At 44.3% G+C, this 15351-nt stretch overlaps 2 protein-coding genes across 6 annotated transcripts in view; one reads left to right on the forward strand and one right to left on the reverse strand.

Moving 5' to 3' along the window:
- Positions 1-4336, reverse strand: part of HMGXB3 (HMG-box containing 3) — a 51693-nt gene extending 47357 nt beyond the window's left edge. For 2 of the 3 annotated variants that reach the window (XM_008014960.3, XM_008014959.3), the window contains exon 1: positions 3835-4336. The gene's annotated coding sequence lies outside the window, so the exon portion shown is untranslated. The remainder of the gene's footprint in view (positions 1-3834) is intronic. The other variant, XM_008014961.3, reaches the window with a different exon arrangement.
- On the forward strand, positions 4332-12122 carry TIGD6 (tigger transposable element derived 6). 3 transcript variants are annotated; one of them, XR_501741.3, is made up of 2 exons: positions 4332-4533; positions 4881-5168. XR_501741.3 is itself a non-coding variant. In XM_038006103.2 (2 exons), the coding sequence occupies exon 2, from the start codon at positions 8439-8441 to the stop codon at positions 10026-10028; it is 1590 nt and encodes a 529-aa protein (XP_037862031.1). In that variant the 5' UTR covers positions 4347-4533; positions 8360-8438; the 3' UTR covers positions 10029-12122. The 3 variants fall into 3 exon arrangements, 2 of the variants coding, with proteins under 2 accessions (XP_037862031.1, XP_008013157.2); XM_038006103.2 differs by lacking the exon at positions 4881-5168 and adding an exon at positions 8360-12122 and having other exon boundaries at positions 4347-4533; XM_008014966.3 differs by lacking the exon at positions 4881-5168 and adding an exon at positions 8382-12122 and having other exon boundaries at positions 4347-4533.
- Positions 12123-15351: the final 3229 nt, after the last annotated feature.

Below are 15351 nucleotides of genomic sequence, written 5' to 3' on the forward strand. Positions count from 1 at the left end.
TGGTTGGTTAACATACAGATTCCAGAGCTCCACTTCAGCCCTTCTGAATCAGAATCTCCCGAGGGTATGGAAATCCACATGCTTAACAAATGCCTCAGGTAGTTCCTTAGACTGGGCAAATTTGTGACCACTGACTTAGAAAGACTTTTTCACTTATATTCACGGGATACAGTACCCACCCACCCCTTTTACGCAAAGATTTATTAGCCCCAAATTATGACAATTCTATACAGAAATAGGTGAAAAGAATGCTTGACCAGAAATCAGAAGTTCTGGCCCATTCCTCCTATGTTTCATCAACTTAAGCAAATGCCTTCATTGATTCACTCAAACATGTAGTAAGGGTCTGTATATAAGAGATTTCTTTACACTCTGCCAGCTTGTGCAATTTGGGGCAGGTCTTTTAGCTGCTTTTTGTTCAGCTTTCTCCCTCTCATGTATAAAAAAAGAGATGTCTCACCTACCTTCTCACAGATTTATAGTGATAAGACTCAAAGGATACAACAGACACAACTCTATTTAAAAATAATTGGCTGGGCGCAGTGGCTCACGTCTATAATCCCAGTACTTTGGGAGACTGAGATGGGAGGACTGTTTGAGGTCAGGAGTTTTGAGGCCAGCCTGGTCAATATAGTGAGACCCCATCTCTATTTAAAAAATAAAAATCTTTTTTAATTAAAAAAAAAAAGAAAATAGTCAAGTGCTATACAAATGAAAAGGGTTTTTTTTTTTTTTTTTTTTTTTGGAGACAGGATCTCACTCTGTTGCTGGAGTACAGTGGTGGCACACTCTGGGCTCACTACAGCCTCAACCTCCTGGGCTCAAGCAATCCTTCCACCTCAGCCTCCTGAGTAGCTAGGACTATAGGTGATGTCAGCACGCCCGGCTAATTTTTTGTATTTTTTGGAGAGATGGGGTTTTGCCATATTGGCCAGGCTGGTCTCAAAATCCTGGACTCAGGCGATCTGCCCACCTTGGCCTCTCAAACTGTTGGTATTACAGGAATGAGTAGGATTACACTGCGCCCAGCTGGGTTCATTCCTAAAGTTAGATAACTGGCAGGAAAAAAAAAATGAAAGAGTTAAGTTTTTTTTTTTTTAATTTTATATAATTTTAAAAATAATAATAGAGATGGGCTCTCGCTATGTTGTCCAGGCTGGTCTTGAACTCCTGGGCTCAAGCGATCCTCTTACCTCAGCCTCCCAAAATGCTGTAATTACAAGCATGAGCCACCATATCTGGCCTCTGTTAAAGACTATTATCTGTGTCTGAGATGCTTAACAACCTTCCCAAGGCCACTAAGCCCAAACAGGGACTTGAGAGATAGATTTTCAATTAAAAAATCCAACTCCCTGGGCCTTCTTTCGTTATGCTACACTGCTACCCATCTCTACTGGCAACCCTCCAAACCAGCACTGTTCAATAAACTCTGATGATGGAAATGTTCTACATCTGTGCTGTCAAACATAATAGCCACCAGCCACATATGGCTATCGAGCACTTGAAATATGGCCAGTGTGGGCTGGGCACAGTGGCTCACGCCTGTAATTCCAGCACTTTGGGAGGCCGAGGCAAGCAGATCACGAGGTCAGGAGATCGAGACTATCCTGGCTAACACGGTGAAACCCCGTCTCTACTAAAAATGCAAAAAATTAGCCGGGCGTGCTGGCGAGCGCCTGTAGTCCCAGCTACTCTGAAGGCTGAGGCAGGAGAATGGTGTGAATTGGAAGGCGGAGCTTGCAGTGAGCCGAGATTGTGCCACTGGACTCCAGCCTGGGCGACAGAGCAAGACTCCGTCTCAAAAGAAAAAAAAAAAAGAAACATGGCTAGTGTGACTGAAGAATTGAATTAGTTTTAATTTTAAATGTATTTATTTTTAAGACAGGGTCTCACTCTGTCCCCTGGGCTGGAGTGCAGTGATGCGATCTTGTCTCACTGCAGCCTCCACCTCCCAGGCTCAAGAGATCTTCCCACCTTGGCCTCCCAAGTAGCTGTGACTACACATGTGCACCACCACGTCTGGCAAATTTTCAAATGTTTGTAGAGATGAGATCTCACTATATTATCCAAGCTGCTCTCAAACTCCTAGGCTCAAGCAATCCTCCTGCCCTGGCCTCCCAAAGTGCTGGGATTACAGGCATGAGACACCATCACACCTGGCCAATTGTAATTAATTTAAATAGCAACATAAGCTAGGAGCTAGAGACAGCACAGATCTAAACAGTCATCTCACCAACCAATATCAGCTCTCTGGTGCTGGGCTAACAAACAGAGAATCTACTAACAGCTTTTATGTCTAGGAAAAGAGGCATAAAAAAACATAATAACTACTTCAAGAAGAGTTAGCTTTTTTTGTAGCCAAGTTCTAAATTGGAGTTTTACCATAAGTCTCAATCCTTGGAGCGAGAAAGGCTCACAGAAACCACTTGAGTTTTGCAAGAGGGAAATAACATAGTTTCCCCCGAAAATCTGTCAGGAGGAAATTTAGAATTATGTGAAGAGGCAGCTGTGGTGGTAAATATGGGACTGATATGTGCAGTACAAAGCCCACTCACCTCTCAATTAGACCTCACTCCACAAATAAGGCATAATGAGCACTGCATGTGGAGTCAAGAGACCTAAACTCTAACCTTATGATCCCAGAGAAGTCTATTCCACAACCTAAATTTCAACTGTTTCTACTGTGAGAAGAGGATGAACCTAGTGGCTCCTAATCTTTTGGAGGCAAGAATTCTTTTCACAATGTTGCAAAAGCAAAACAAACAAACAAACAAGCAAAAAACTATCCTAGAAAATGCAGACACACTGTATTTCACCTATAGTTTTAAGGATATACCCCAGGTTAAGCACACATTTTTCTTAAGGTTCTTCCTGGTTCTCTGTCATCTCTAAATGATTCCTCTTCCCATTAAAAACAAAAACTAAACTAATAAAGAAAAACAAAAAAAAACACCCTACATTCTAACTGCCATAGTGCAACCCAGGAAGAGAACACAGTCTACAACTTGGCTGGGTAAACAATAGGCCAGTAAATGATAAGGGAAGCAGGAGTTCAAATCAAGGCTACGTGGGGACTGCTCTTTTTTGCCCTTAACTGACTCCTGGGAGGTTGAAACCCTTGTGGAGCAGGGCAGTAACTGCAGGAGAGCATCTGTAATGAATGGCGTATAGGGTACTAAGCACTCTGAGCAAAACGGGTTAGGAAACAGTCATTACAACCACCTTGGGCTGAGGGCAGGAAGAGAACACCCTAGGGTTTTGTTTTACTACCCTCTTCTAAGCCTGGGTCCAAGTTTGTTATCAGACTGGAGGCCGCAGTATAGCAATGCAAAAAAAGGCAGGACAATACAAAGGTTAAAAACAAAAGGCTCTGGAGGACAGAAAATCCGGGTTCTAGTGCAGGCTACACAGTCGCACCAGCACGCGGCCCTATGACCTTAAGTAGTCTACTTACCCTAAGTCTCCGTTATTTCATCTGTAAAATACAGTTAAGGTCAATATTTGAAATATGCGAGACACTTCCTCTGTCCCATCACATCCTCCTTGGAATCTCACGAGATGGCCTTTGAGGGCTCAGCCATGGGCCACAGTTTGACTCTGGGCTAGCTTCTTTCCCTCATTCTGGGTCATGAATGAAGCAAGAGCCAAACCAGACAAAGTATTGGTCAAGATAAGACGTCTGGGACATCCGAATGTCCCATACGGATTGCGGAAGAAGGACACTAAGGCTCAGTGGCCCTACTTTGTGGAAGAGTCAGTCGAGGCTCAGAGAGCCGCAGCAGCCAACTCGAGGTCGCCCAGCGGCTCGGCGCGACCCTCGAAGGCGGGACTTACCCGGAGGAGCGTGCAAGCCGCGCCGCTCACATTCCCGGAGGCGCTCGGCCCGGGGGCTCGACGAGGGGGATGGCTGGCGCACTCGCGCTCCCCGCTGTCGGCGAGAGGCGGCTCCAGTCGTGACAGCAGCAACAAGGAAGTGGAGGCGAGGGCTCGCGCGCGCATCCCGGGGGCTGGAGGAGCCCCGGCCCCGCGGCCCCGCCCGGCGACACACGGCGCGGAGTCGCGACAGCCCCCCTCGCTTCCCCTCCTCGGAGTCGCGATATGGGGTCGTGAAGGGCAAGTGTAGGAGCACAGGTTCGCTCCGCAGGCTCCTCACCGATGCCTGCCGAGGGCCCCGGGGGTCAAGCCCCGGGGAGCTCGAGGAAGACAGCAGGTACACAGTCGTCACCGACGCACCGGTTTGGCCGCTGAGCAGCAGCACACCACCGATCGCCAGGGAGACCCGTCCCGGCTGCCCTCGCGGCGCACCGGAAGCGGTCGGCGGCGCGTGACTGCGTGCGACCCCTCGCGCAAGCGCAACAGCCCAGCCGTAGCTTGGGGGCGGACCCATACGAAATACTCAAAGGCTTGGAGGGGGTCTATTAAGGCGAAGGGACTGCTTCCGGCCAGAGGTCCCGGGCAGAGGAGGAAGCTGTGGTTGCCGGCGGTGGGGCGCCCCGGCCGCTCAGCCCCTGGGCACTGCTGTGGGGCGTTCAGGTAACAGGGGCGGGGCTGTGCTGAGCGTGAGGGATCTAGACCCCGCCTCACCTCTCAGAGCCACGTCGGGCGCTGGGAAGCCTACAATATCACCCTCTCCTCCGCACGACGTTCAAGGCCTGACTTCTGCCTGCCCCGTCTTTCCCTCTCATTCAAGATCGGGTTCATACGTAGTGCCGCATCAAGTAGCGCCTTCATCACTCCAGTGATCTGCCCTCAATCCGTCTCTCCCACTGGCCCACGAATAGTGGTGGTAGTGAGTTCCTGGAGTGACTTATGCTGAGCTCAATGACCGTGTGGAGAGCCTCCGTAAATCAAATAGTGATTGGATTGTCCTTTCTCTCCAGTGTCACAGGTTATCCACATTTGTACGAGTGCCCGCACAACTCTCACTGTATTGCAAATGTGTTTCCAATCTGTCTACTTCTCTCCATCTACCGCCGTCACCAACCTTCTAGCCACCATCATCTCCTGCCTGGACTGATGTGGTTCTCCCCACATCCCCCCACAGTCTGTTCTCCACGAAGCAGTCAGATTGATCATTTTGCCCTGTCTGATCAAGTCACTCCCTGCTTAAAACCCTCCAGTGTCTCATTCACTTAAAATAAAATTCAGACGACTTAGCTTGACCAAGACTTTGATTTGGCTCTCGCTTTATTCTCTTTCTATGTCTCCTCTCAATATTAGTAGTTCCCAGAACCAGCTATATAGCACTCTGTAGTGTTTGGAGTGCTAGCTTTGTTGTGAGCCTCCCTGGGTTTGAATCCCAGCTCTGCCACAGGTAAGCAATATTAACCATGTAAAGTGCTTAACAAATTACGTTTACGCAGTAGATCCTCCCACCTCAGTAAATGGCACCCGCTGGATTGCTCAGTGCTCAAACCAGAAACCTGGGCGTTATCCTTGACTCCTCCTTCACCTCACATCCGGTCCATGACAGGGCTTGCAAAAACATAGCCCCAAACTGACTACTACTCACCATCTCGCTATTACTACTCTTATCCAAGCCACCATTATCTAGTGTGGACTCCTGCTTTTTTTCTCTGATACCCTTCTATTCTTTACATGGCAGCTATCTCTCCTCTCTTAAAATCCTTCAGTAGCTTCCTATTGCACTCAAATTAACATCCAAACTATATATGGCCTACTGGGCTAGCCTGCTTTTATATTCAGATTTAGGGCCATCTCTTAGGAAAATCAACTTTACCCATTAGGTTCCCTACCCTGCAACCAAAAGACTGAATTGTAAATCTGATCATGTCATTCCAAAAAAAACAAAACCAAAAAACCGTCAAAAGTCTCTTAATGCCCCAAACGCAAGCTAGAATCCTAACTAGGACTTCCTGTGATTTGGTCCTTGCTTTCTTCTCCAAGGACTTCTTTGTTCCTGACAAGGACATTCTATTTTCTATAGCATTTCATCGCCTTTCATATTAAATATTTCCTTTCATCTCATGAGTTCCTATTTGTTTATTCTTTAAGGCCCACCATATTGTTCCCTCTTTGAAGTGCACTGCCATCCATGCCCCGCTCCAGTTGATTATCTGCACTTTTATGTTCCAGTAGTATTCTGTAACCTCTGCTATAGTTTTCACATGCTCTAGTGTTTGTCTTCCCTGGTAGGCTCCTCAAAGGTGGGCACTATGCTCCATTCATCTCTGTATGGGTGGCATCAAGCATACTGCTTAATACATAGTACATGTCACGAATGGATGGATATGGAGGTGATAGTAAAAATCTACCCTTGAGAAGGGACAATCATAGCGTAAAGTCACAGCGGTTTCTCTTGTCCTTTGAGGATTCTCATGATAAAATGCCTACGAAGGCAATTACCCAAAATTGCTACTGCTGGATCATGTTTTGTTGGACCAGCCTGGGGCAGGGGGACTGTTAGTTTTAAATTCTGAATACTTCTAGACAGGATACACCACAACATTCTCCAAATACTTCAATCCCTGTTTCACTCACTTACACCACCATCCTGGCCCCTAAAGGCATTTGAGTTTGGAGTACCTATCTAGGGTCCAAGACTTACATCTGGAAGGACCTTAGGCATCATCTGGTCTTGTGGTTTGCAACCATGGGACTTTTCAAAAATATATTTAAAAAAGGAAAAAAAGAAAACAGGCCCAGAGAAGTACTATAACCTGCCCATCACTTCTGCCATAATCTGTCACTTAATTGGTCTCTTTGCCTCTTTGATCCATTTTCCACAAAACAGCCAAAGTGATCCTTCTAAAATGCCTGAAAACGTCAGCGGATCTCTGTTGCACTCAAAATACCAACTCTTTACCATGACATCTTTTTTTGTTTGTCTGAGACGGAGGCTCGCTCTTGCCAGGCTGGAGTGCAGTGGTGCGATCTTGGCCCACTGCAACCTCTGTCTCCCGGGTTCAAGCGATTCTTGTGCCTCTAACTCCTGAGTAGCTGGGATTACAGGCACGCACCACCACACCCAGCTAATTTTGTAGTTTTAGTAGAGATAGGGTTTCATCATGTTGGCTAGGATGGTTTCGATCTCCTGACCTCATGATCTACCCACCTCAGCCTCCCAAAGTGCTGGGATTACAGGTGTGAGCTACCGCACCCAGCCTACCATGGCATCTTTGAATGGTCTGGCCACCCACCTTTGTCATATACTTGGAGTCATGCAAATATTTCAGTTCCCTGAATACCTCAAGCTATTTTTGGTGGTTTTTTTTTTTTTGAAACGGAGTCTTGCTCTTGTTGCCCAGGCTGGAGTGCAATGGCACGATCTCAGCTCACTGCAATCTCCGCCTCCTGGGTTCAAGTGATTCTCCTGCCTTAGCCTCCTGAGTAGCTGGGATTACAGGCACCCACCACCACGCCAGGCTAATTTTTGTATTTTTAGTAGAGTTGGGGTTCTGCCATGTTGGCCAGGCTGGTCTCAAACTCCTGACCTCAAGTGATCCGCCCACCTCGGCCTCCCAAAATGCTGGGATTACAGTCATGAGCCACCGCGCCCGGCCTATTTTTGCTTTTGAGGTTTTGGTGATGCTATGTCTTTTGCTGGACAGCCGTTTCCCCATATTCTTGAAGATCTCAGCTTCAGTGCCATCTTAGTGAGGACACCCCTGACCACCCTTTGTATAGTAAGTAGATCTTCCTCTTTTATTCCTTGTCATAGTCTTTATTTCCTTTATAGCACATATCACCCTCTGTAATTATCTTGTTTACTTATGTATCTTTCGCACCACATTTTATATTTCATAAGAACAGAGACCTTGACTCTTTTGTTCATTACTGTACCCTTAAAGCTTGGCACCTATAAATATAAAATGAATGTATGGCTACCAGAAACATCTTCCCACAGTAAAAATCTTTCCAGGCAAGATGGTGGTAGAGCTTTGAAGATCTCATTTTGGTGGAATTTCAAGTAGGACCATGGCCTGGCAGAAATAGTAATCTGAGTTAAGAAATCTAAGCTGCATGAACCTGGGTAGGCCCCTTCCCAGGGCCCCAGTTTCTGTGTCCATCAAAGAAACTGGATAATAACTCGGAATGTATACAGCACAGTGCTATATGCAAAGTTCTTTCCCTGACTATTTCAATCTGTTCTCATGGTAGGCAGAGCAAACATTGTTATTCCCATTTTTATGGGCTTCAGAAAGTTTAAGTAAACTATATAATAAGATCCCTTCTGTTTCAAACATTCTGTGAGTCTTTATAAGTAGCCTCTACAAAAAGTCAGTAGCATGAATCCTATCTTCTCTTTACTTTGACCATAAATTGTCGTTTCCTAATACGATTTGTGAAAACCTGAACCATCTTTTAGGGGAAATCCATTATCTTTGTTTCCTGATAGGTACTCCATTTTGTCTTCTCAGTTTGCCACACTTGTGGCAAAGCAAGCTGCGAGGAGGAACCAGACAGCCCTGTTAGTCATGGCCAGCCCTCACTCCCTGGAAATGGCAAACAAGGGGAACAAGAAGCGTCGGCAGTTCTCTCTGGAAGAGAAAATGAAAGTTGTGGAAGCTGTAGACTCGGGCAAGAGGAAAGGTGACGTGGCAAAAGAATTTGGTATCACTCCCTCTACTTTATCTACATTCTTAAAGGATCGCACCAAATTTGAAAAAAAGGTACGGGAGGCATCCGTGGGACCCCAGCGGAAAAGGATGAGGAGCGCTCTTTATGATGACATTGATAAGGCTGTTTTTGCTTGGTTTCAAGAAATCCATGCCAAAAACATTCTTGTGACTGGTTCTGTCATTCGGAAAAAAGCACTAAACTTGGCCAACATGCTTGGCTATGACAATTTTCAAGCAAGTGTGGGCTGGCTGAACAGATTTAGAGATCGCCACGGAATTGCTTTGAAAGCAGTTTGTAGAGAAGATACTGACAGATTAATGAATGGTCTAGGAATAGATAAGGTTAATGAGTGGCATGCAGGGGAAATTATAAAACTGATTGCTGACTACAGCCCAGATGATATCTTTAATGCTGATGAGACAGGAGTGTTTTTCCAGTTGCTTCCCCAGCATACACTTGCTGCTAAAGGAGACCATTGTAGAGGGGGCAAGAAAGCAAAGCAGCGGTTGACAGCACTCTTTTGTTGCAATGCCTCGGGGACTGAAAAAATGAGACCATTGATCGTTGGTAGGTCAGCCAGCCCACGCTGCCTCAGGAACATCCATTCCCTCCCTTGTGATTACCGAGCCAACCAGTGGGCTTGGATGACAAGGGATCTGTTTAATGAGTGGCTGATGCAAGTGGATGCCAGGATGAAGAGGGCGGAACGCCGGATCCTCTTGCTGATCGACAACTGCTCTGCTCATAACATGCTTCCACGCTTGGAAAGGATTCAGGTTGGGTATCTGCCCTCCAACTGTACTGCTGTCCTGCAGCCACTGAATCTTGGCATAATTCACACCATGAAAGTACTATACCGGAGCCACCTTCTAAAACAGATCCTCCTCAAGCTCAGCAGCAGGGAGGATCAAGAAGAGGTGGACATCAAGCAGGCCATCGACATGATTGCTGCAGCATGGTGGTCAGTCAAGCCATCCACAGTGGTCAAATGTTGGCAGAAGGCAGGCATCATCCCTATGGAATTTGCAGAATGTGACATAGAATCAGCAGCCAGTGAACCAGACACTGCCATTGAAAAGTTGTGGCACACAGTGGCTATTGCCACCTGTGTCCCAAATGAAGTAAATTTCCACGACTTTGTTACTGCAGATGATGATCTCATCATCTCTCAGGACACAGACATCATCCAGGGCATGGTGGCTGGCGAAAATACCAGTGAAGCAGGAAGTGAAGATGAAGGGGAGGTATCTTTACCAGAGCAACCAAAAGTCACCGTCACAGAAGCCATATCAAGTGTACAGAAACTTAGACAGTTCCTTTCCACTTGTGTAGACGTTCCTGATGCCATTTTTGGACAATTAAATGGCATAGATGAATATTTAATGAAAAGAGTGACACAAACCCTTGTTGATTCCAAAATTACAGATTTCCTCCAAACAAAGTAATGCAGGAATTTATTTCAGAAAATGTAGTTTACAAGAATAAAGATTTCTTCAGATAGGCTGTTGAGCCAATTTAAGTAAAGCAATATTGTTATGACAACATTCCAGTACTCTGAAATAGCCAGGAAACTTCCTTGAATGGAATTTAACTAATACGTGTGTTGTCTTGTCTTGTCTTTTCTTTTTGGCTATCTCTGGTCCTTGATTCAAGATGTATTTTGATTTATCCAAGGGTTTCCAAACTTGTCTGCACATTAGGATCACTTGAGAATCCTTTAAAAATTCCAAAGCTCAGGCCATATCCCAGGCCTATTCAATCACAACCTTTGGTGATGGGTCACAGGCATTGGAAGTTTTGAAGCTCTCCAGGTGATTCCAATGTGCAGACAAGTTTGGAAACTGAACCAACCACAGGAACATCAAGTACACTATGGGCCTGGGTCCAGCTTCTTTCCAGTAAGTCTATCTCAGGGGCTTCCAAATCTAGCTCACATCAGAATCACTTGGAAGGCTTGTTAAAACCCAAGGCTGCTAGGCCCACCCCCAGAGTTTGATACAGTAGACCTCAGGTGGGACCCAGAAATGTGCATTTCTAACATACTCTCAGCTGATGCAGTCCAGGCTCCATGCTTTGAAAACCACTAGTCTAGCTTTAGATAGGATATTGAGCCAATTTAAATAAAGCAATATACTGGTCTAGCTGAGTTCTAGAACTTCTCACTTTAGCTGGCCATCTCAATACTCGCCCGTCACTAATTGTTAAAAAAAAAAAACAACAAAAAACTGTTCTTACTCTAGAACTCTTTCTCCTTTCCGTTGATTTGCTGGAAGCACTATAAGACTTTGTTTTTAAAGATGGGGTCTTGTTATATTGCATCCCAGGCAGGAATGCCGTGGCTATTCACAGGCATGATTATAACACATGTCTCTAACTCCTGGCCTCAAGCCATCCTCCCAAATAGATGGGACTACTGATGCATACTGCCACGCTGGCCTTAGAAAATGTTTTAATAGGCATTTCACTAATAGGGAGCTGGAGTACAAGGAAATACAGTGCATTTAAGACATAGGCTTGGCATGGTGGCTCATGCCTGTAATCCCAGCACTTTGGGAGGATCACTTGAGGCAAGGAGTTTGAGACCAGTTTGGCCAACACAGCGAGGCCCCATCTCTAAAAAAAAAATTTAATAAGACATGGATACAAGCAGGGAGGGAGGTTATAATAATAGAGCATCCCGTTAATCAGAATCATGGGGGAGAACGTACAGCCCAGCATGACTCTCACTTTCCAGAAAGGGTGAGAGGAAGGTTCATTAGAGAGTTCATTAGACAGTGTATTTATTCCTAATAAGATAAATGTCAGTTTCATTTTCAGAAGTTTCACACAATACCTGCTAATGGTGTGGTGTCATTTTTCCCCCCCGCTTCAGGTTAATTTTTCTGGATATTTCAGAAACCCATAGCAATTCAGTGATTTTTCTTTCTGTAATAGCTTAGTCAAAACAGATACAGCAGATAAATCATAGAAAATATTGCTTCCACATTAACAAAACAACAATCACTGAAAAACGGCAGATGTTTAAATAGATTCTTTGACCGCTTATTTTGGATATTTTTCTTTTAACAGACTAATACGATCATTTGAATTAAAAGTACTGTACATATTTTAAATTCTTAACATGTGAGAGAGGAAAACTCTTCTGGCTAAGCCCTGTGGTTATATTTCTTTGTCAGCTCCTTAATTGCTGTCATCATCCTCTGGTGTCAGGATTACTGCCATGGTATCTAATTCTTTCCCTCACCGTTCTCCCGCAGTGCATTCTGCACATATTGTTTGATCTGTTGGCACCACACCATTTCCCCTGCCCAAGTGTCTGTAGTGGCTTTCAAATGCCTACAAAAAAACTATTTAGCTGAGTTTTAGTATCCTCTATAGTTGACTACAACCTGCATTTCCAACTTGTTAGCTCGATACAATTCCGTGTACATTAATGCTCCCTGAAGAGGTCACTGTTTTCTCTCACTGCGTACTGACTTCTGCCTGTGTGTCTTGCCCAAATGACTCACCCTGTTCTCTACTAAACTAGGCCTTACACATTCAAGAACTAACTGGAATCCTCTTTCTTCCAGGCTTTCTTGGAGACTCCAGCAACTACTCCACCTGTTTTCCCCTCATCTCTGAACTTCTTGTCTCTACCACTCAAACACTTAGATGTTTTCTAGATGATCTCTGGCTCTTTAGACTGCAAGGTCCATGACAGCAGGGGTCAGTCAACCTTTATAATCTTAATGGTGCCTAGGACTGTGCTGGACACATCATAGGCACTTCAATAAACATTTGTGTATAAATTGATAGACACATATAATGTGTTGAAGCTATCTTATTTTTAAAGCTGTATTAAGCGTTGATTCTACTAGAAATGGCTTGGAGATAAGGTAGGGTTTTACTCCATTTAAAAGGGCTTGCAAAATTTTTCCATGGAAATAGTTGCCTCAAATATAATTCCAATCCAGGTTATAATCTGTTCTTTGATAATGAATTATATAGAATATAATTTGATAAGTATACAGAATATATACCATTTATAGTTGAACCCATGTCCCTCCACCAGAAAGTCATTCCAGGGTTTCTTTTGGCTTCCATTTATACACACAGGACTTTAGTATGAAAGGGCTTGTCTAAGTCCTTTGCATACAGTAGATGTTCAGTAAATATGTGCTTAAACTTGCTTTTTTTAAAAAACAAATTTAACATCCCTGGTCAGGTGTGGTGGCTCACACATCCCAGCACTTTGGGAAGTCGAGGGGGGCGAATCACCTGAGGTCAGGAGTTTGAGACTAGCCTGGCAAACATGGTGAAACCTTGTCTCTTCTAAAAATACAAAAATTAGCTGGGCATGGTGGTGGGTGCCTGTAATACCAGCTACTTGGTAGAGTGAGGCAGGAGAATCACTTGAATCCAAGAGGCAGAGGTTGCCACTGCACTCTAGCCTGGGCAACAGAATGAAACTCCATCTAAAATACTACTACTAATAATAAAAACAAATTTAACATTCTTGATTTACTTAATATGTCATGATTTAGATCCTGGAAGATGGAAATCATCCAAAAAAGAAAATTTTTGCAGTCCAGTTTACAATGGCTAAAACTTTGATTCTATTGGACATCAGGGTTTTTTGGTATTTTATTAAGCTAAAAGAGGTTGATATTACTCCTCATCAGGCGTTCTATGGCTTCTCTGTACCTCTTTGGTCACTCCAACGTCACTTGAGTGGCAACTCCACTTCTGCTCCAGTTGACTAATCCTCTCTGCAGGCCAGCATACTAGGCCTAGGCACCTACCTCAATTGTGTTGTCATGAGGATAAAAAGGTGTACCTGGTACAGACTAAGTATTCTATAAATGCACTCTACTGTCATTCTATCCCTATTTGGAATGAAATGAGTACCATCTAGAATCAGGGACCTGCTTTATCAGCCCTTTCTTCCACTAACAGGTCTTGGGGTTCAGTGTTTGAGAACCACCAGCCTAATCAATAGATGATAATTCAAGGAGTTTTCTGTGCCATTACTCATAAGGGCCTGATTCAAAAGCAAGTAAGCTAAGATTTATTGTCTATTATATTTCAAGCACTATTTACTTATTATTTAATATTTTTAGTAAATCATAATACAAAACCACAATAGACTCAGATAATTTAATTCCAAGGTTGTAGACCTATTAAACTGCTGTTCATGCTACCTGAAGCCAGACTTACCTTTAAAGTGGAATGTGGTAGCATATGGTGGCCACCAGAGGGCACAGGTGGACTACATAGGGAGACAGTGTCACCTGAAGAAACCTTTGGAGCTGCCACTTGTAATTTCTCTGATGTGGTACAGATTGAGAGGGAAGGCAACAAAGAAAGAAGGAAGACACATAGGATGTTGGACTTGTTCAAACAATTTACCTAGAAGTAACTGCCTGGGACCACCTAATCCCCTCCATTACATACTATCTCTTCTCTAGAGACTTTTTCCAACCTATTAATAACCATAGGCCAGGCTGAGCATAGTGGCTCATGTCCGTAATCCCAGCACTTTGGGTGGCTGAGGCAGGAGGATTGCTTGAGCCCAGGAGTTTGAGAGCAGCCTAGGCAACATAGCAAGACCCTGTTTCTACAAAAATGAAATTAGTCAGATGTGGTGGCTCATGCCTGTAATCCCAGCTACTCAGGAGACTGAGGCGGGAGAATTACTTGAGCCTAGGAGTTTGAGGCTGCAGTGAGCCATGATCACACCACTGCACTCCAGCCTGGGTGAAAGAGCAAGACCCTGTCTCAAAAAATGGTGAAAACCCCAAAAATGAAAAACCATAGGCTATGTACCTGATCGTGGATAGACACTCAAGCTCTGGAAATGAGCCAGTATTAGGGAAATAATTACCCAACAAATATATCCATGTTTGCAGTAATAACTTATTTAACCTTATAAACCCACTGCAGGTCATAGGAGCTCTAAGGATGAAGTACATGGCCCTACTCTCAAGAAGCTTAGTAGAGGAGATAGATGGGGCGTGGGGGAATGAGTGGTAAATGTCATTTTAGAGAATATGCAAATAATATAGTTTACGCTTTATGAGTGGTAAATGTCATTTTAGAGGATATGCAAAGATATACAGGAATATAGAGGGGGACCCTAAAGAAGCCCCTGAATAAGAGAAGACGAATTCAGTAGGAAATGTTGCCAAGGAAAAGGGACATTTGATAAGTATCTGGAAAGAAAAGTAGGGAGTTAGGGAGATGGGGCTGGGAGGCAACTCCTGGCAGAATAGCATATACAAAGGCCTGGGGTATTTTTTTTTTAAATGGCCCATTTGGGAGCACCTAAGGTTGGTGGGTGGTATGGCAAGCAAAGGATGTGTGGTAGAACGAAAGGCTGGAGATGTAAGGGCAGAGTTTTTTAAGTCTTGTGGGTTAGACCATTTATTTTGAACTTATCCTAAAGACACTGGAGACCCCTTCTACTTGCCCTGACAAGTAGCAATGGTCAGGGCTGAAATAATTTTTTTTTTTTTTTTTTTTACTGAAATAATTGATAACTAGTATGGAGGCTGGATTGTAGAAAAGCAGATAAACTAGTTAGGCTGTAGACAGTACTGAAGAGAAATAATTTACACTGAGGGGTAGGAAAAACATGTTGGATTTGAGAGGCATTTACGAGGTAAGATGGATTTACTGTGGGAGTTGTAAAGGAAGATTTCATGAAATTTCAGGTTTCTGCTTAAGTGGCTGGGTCGCACCATGATCAAGGTACGTTACTCGGGAAAGGAAGACGAGTTTGAGGGT

Source organism: Chlorocebus sabaeus, chromosome 23 (assembly GCF_047675955.1).
Source record: "Chlorocebus sabaeus isolate Y175 chromosome 23, mChlSab1.0.hap1, whole genome shotgun sequence".
NCBI lineage: Eukaryota > Metazoa > Chordata > Mammalia > Primates > Cercopithecidae > Chlorocebus > Chlorocebus sabaeus.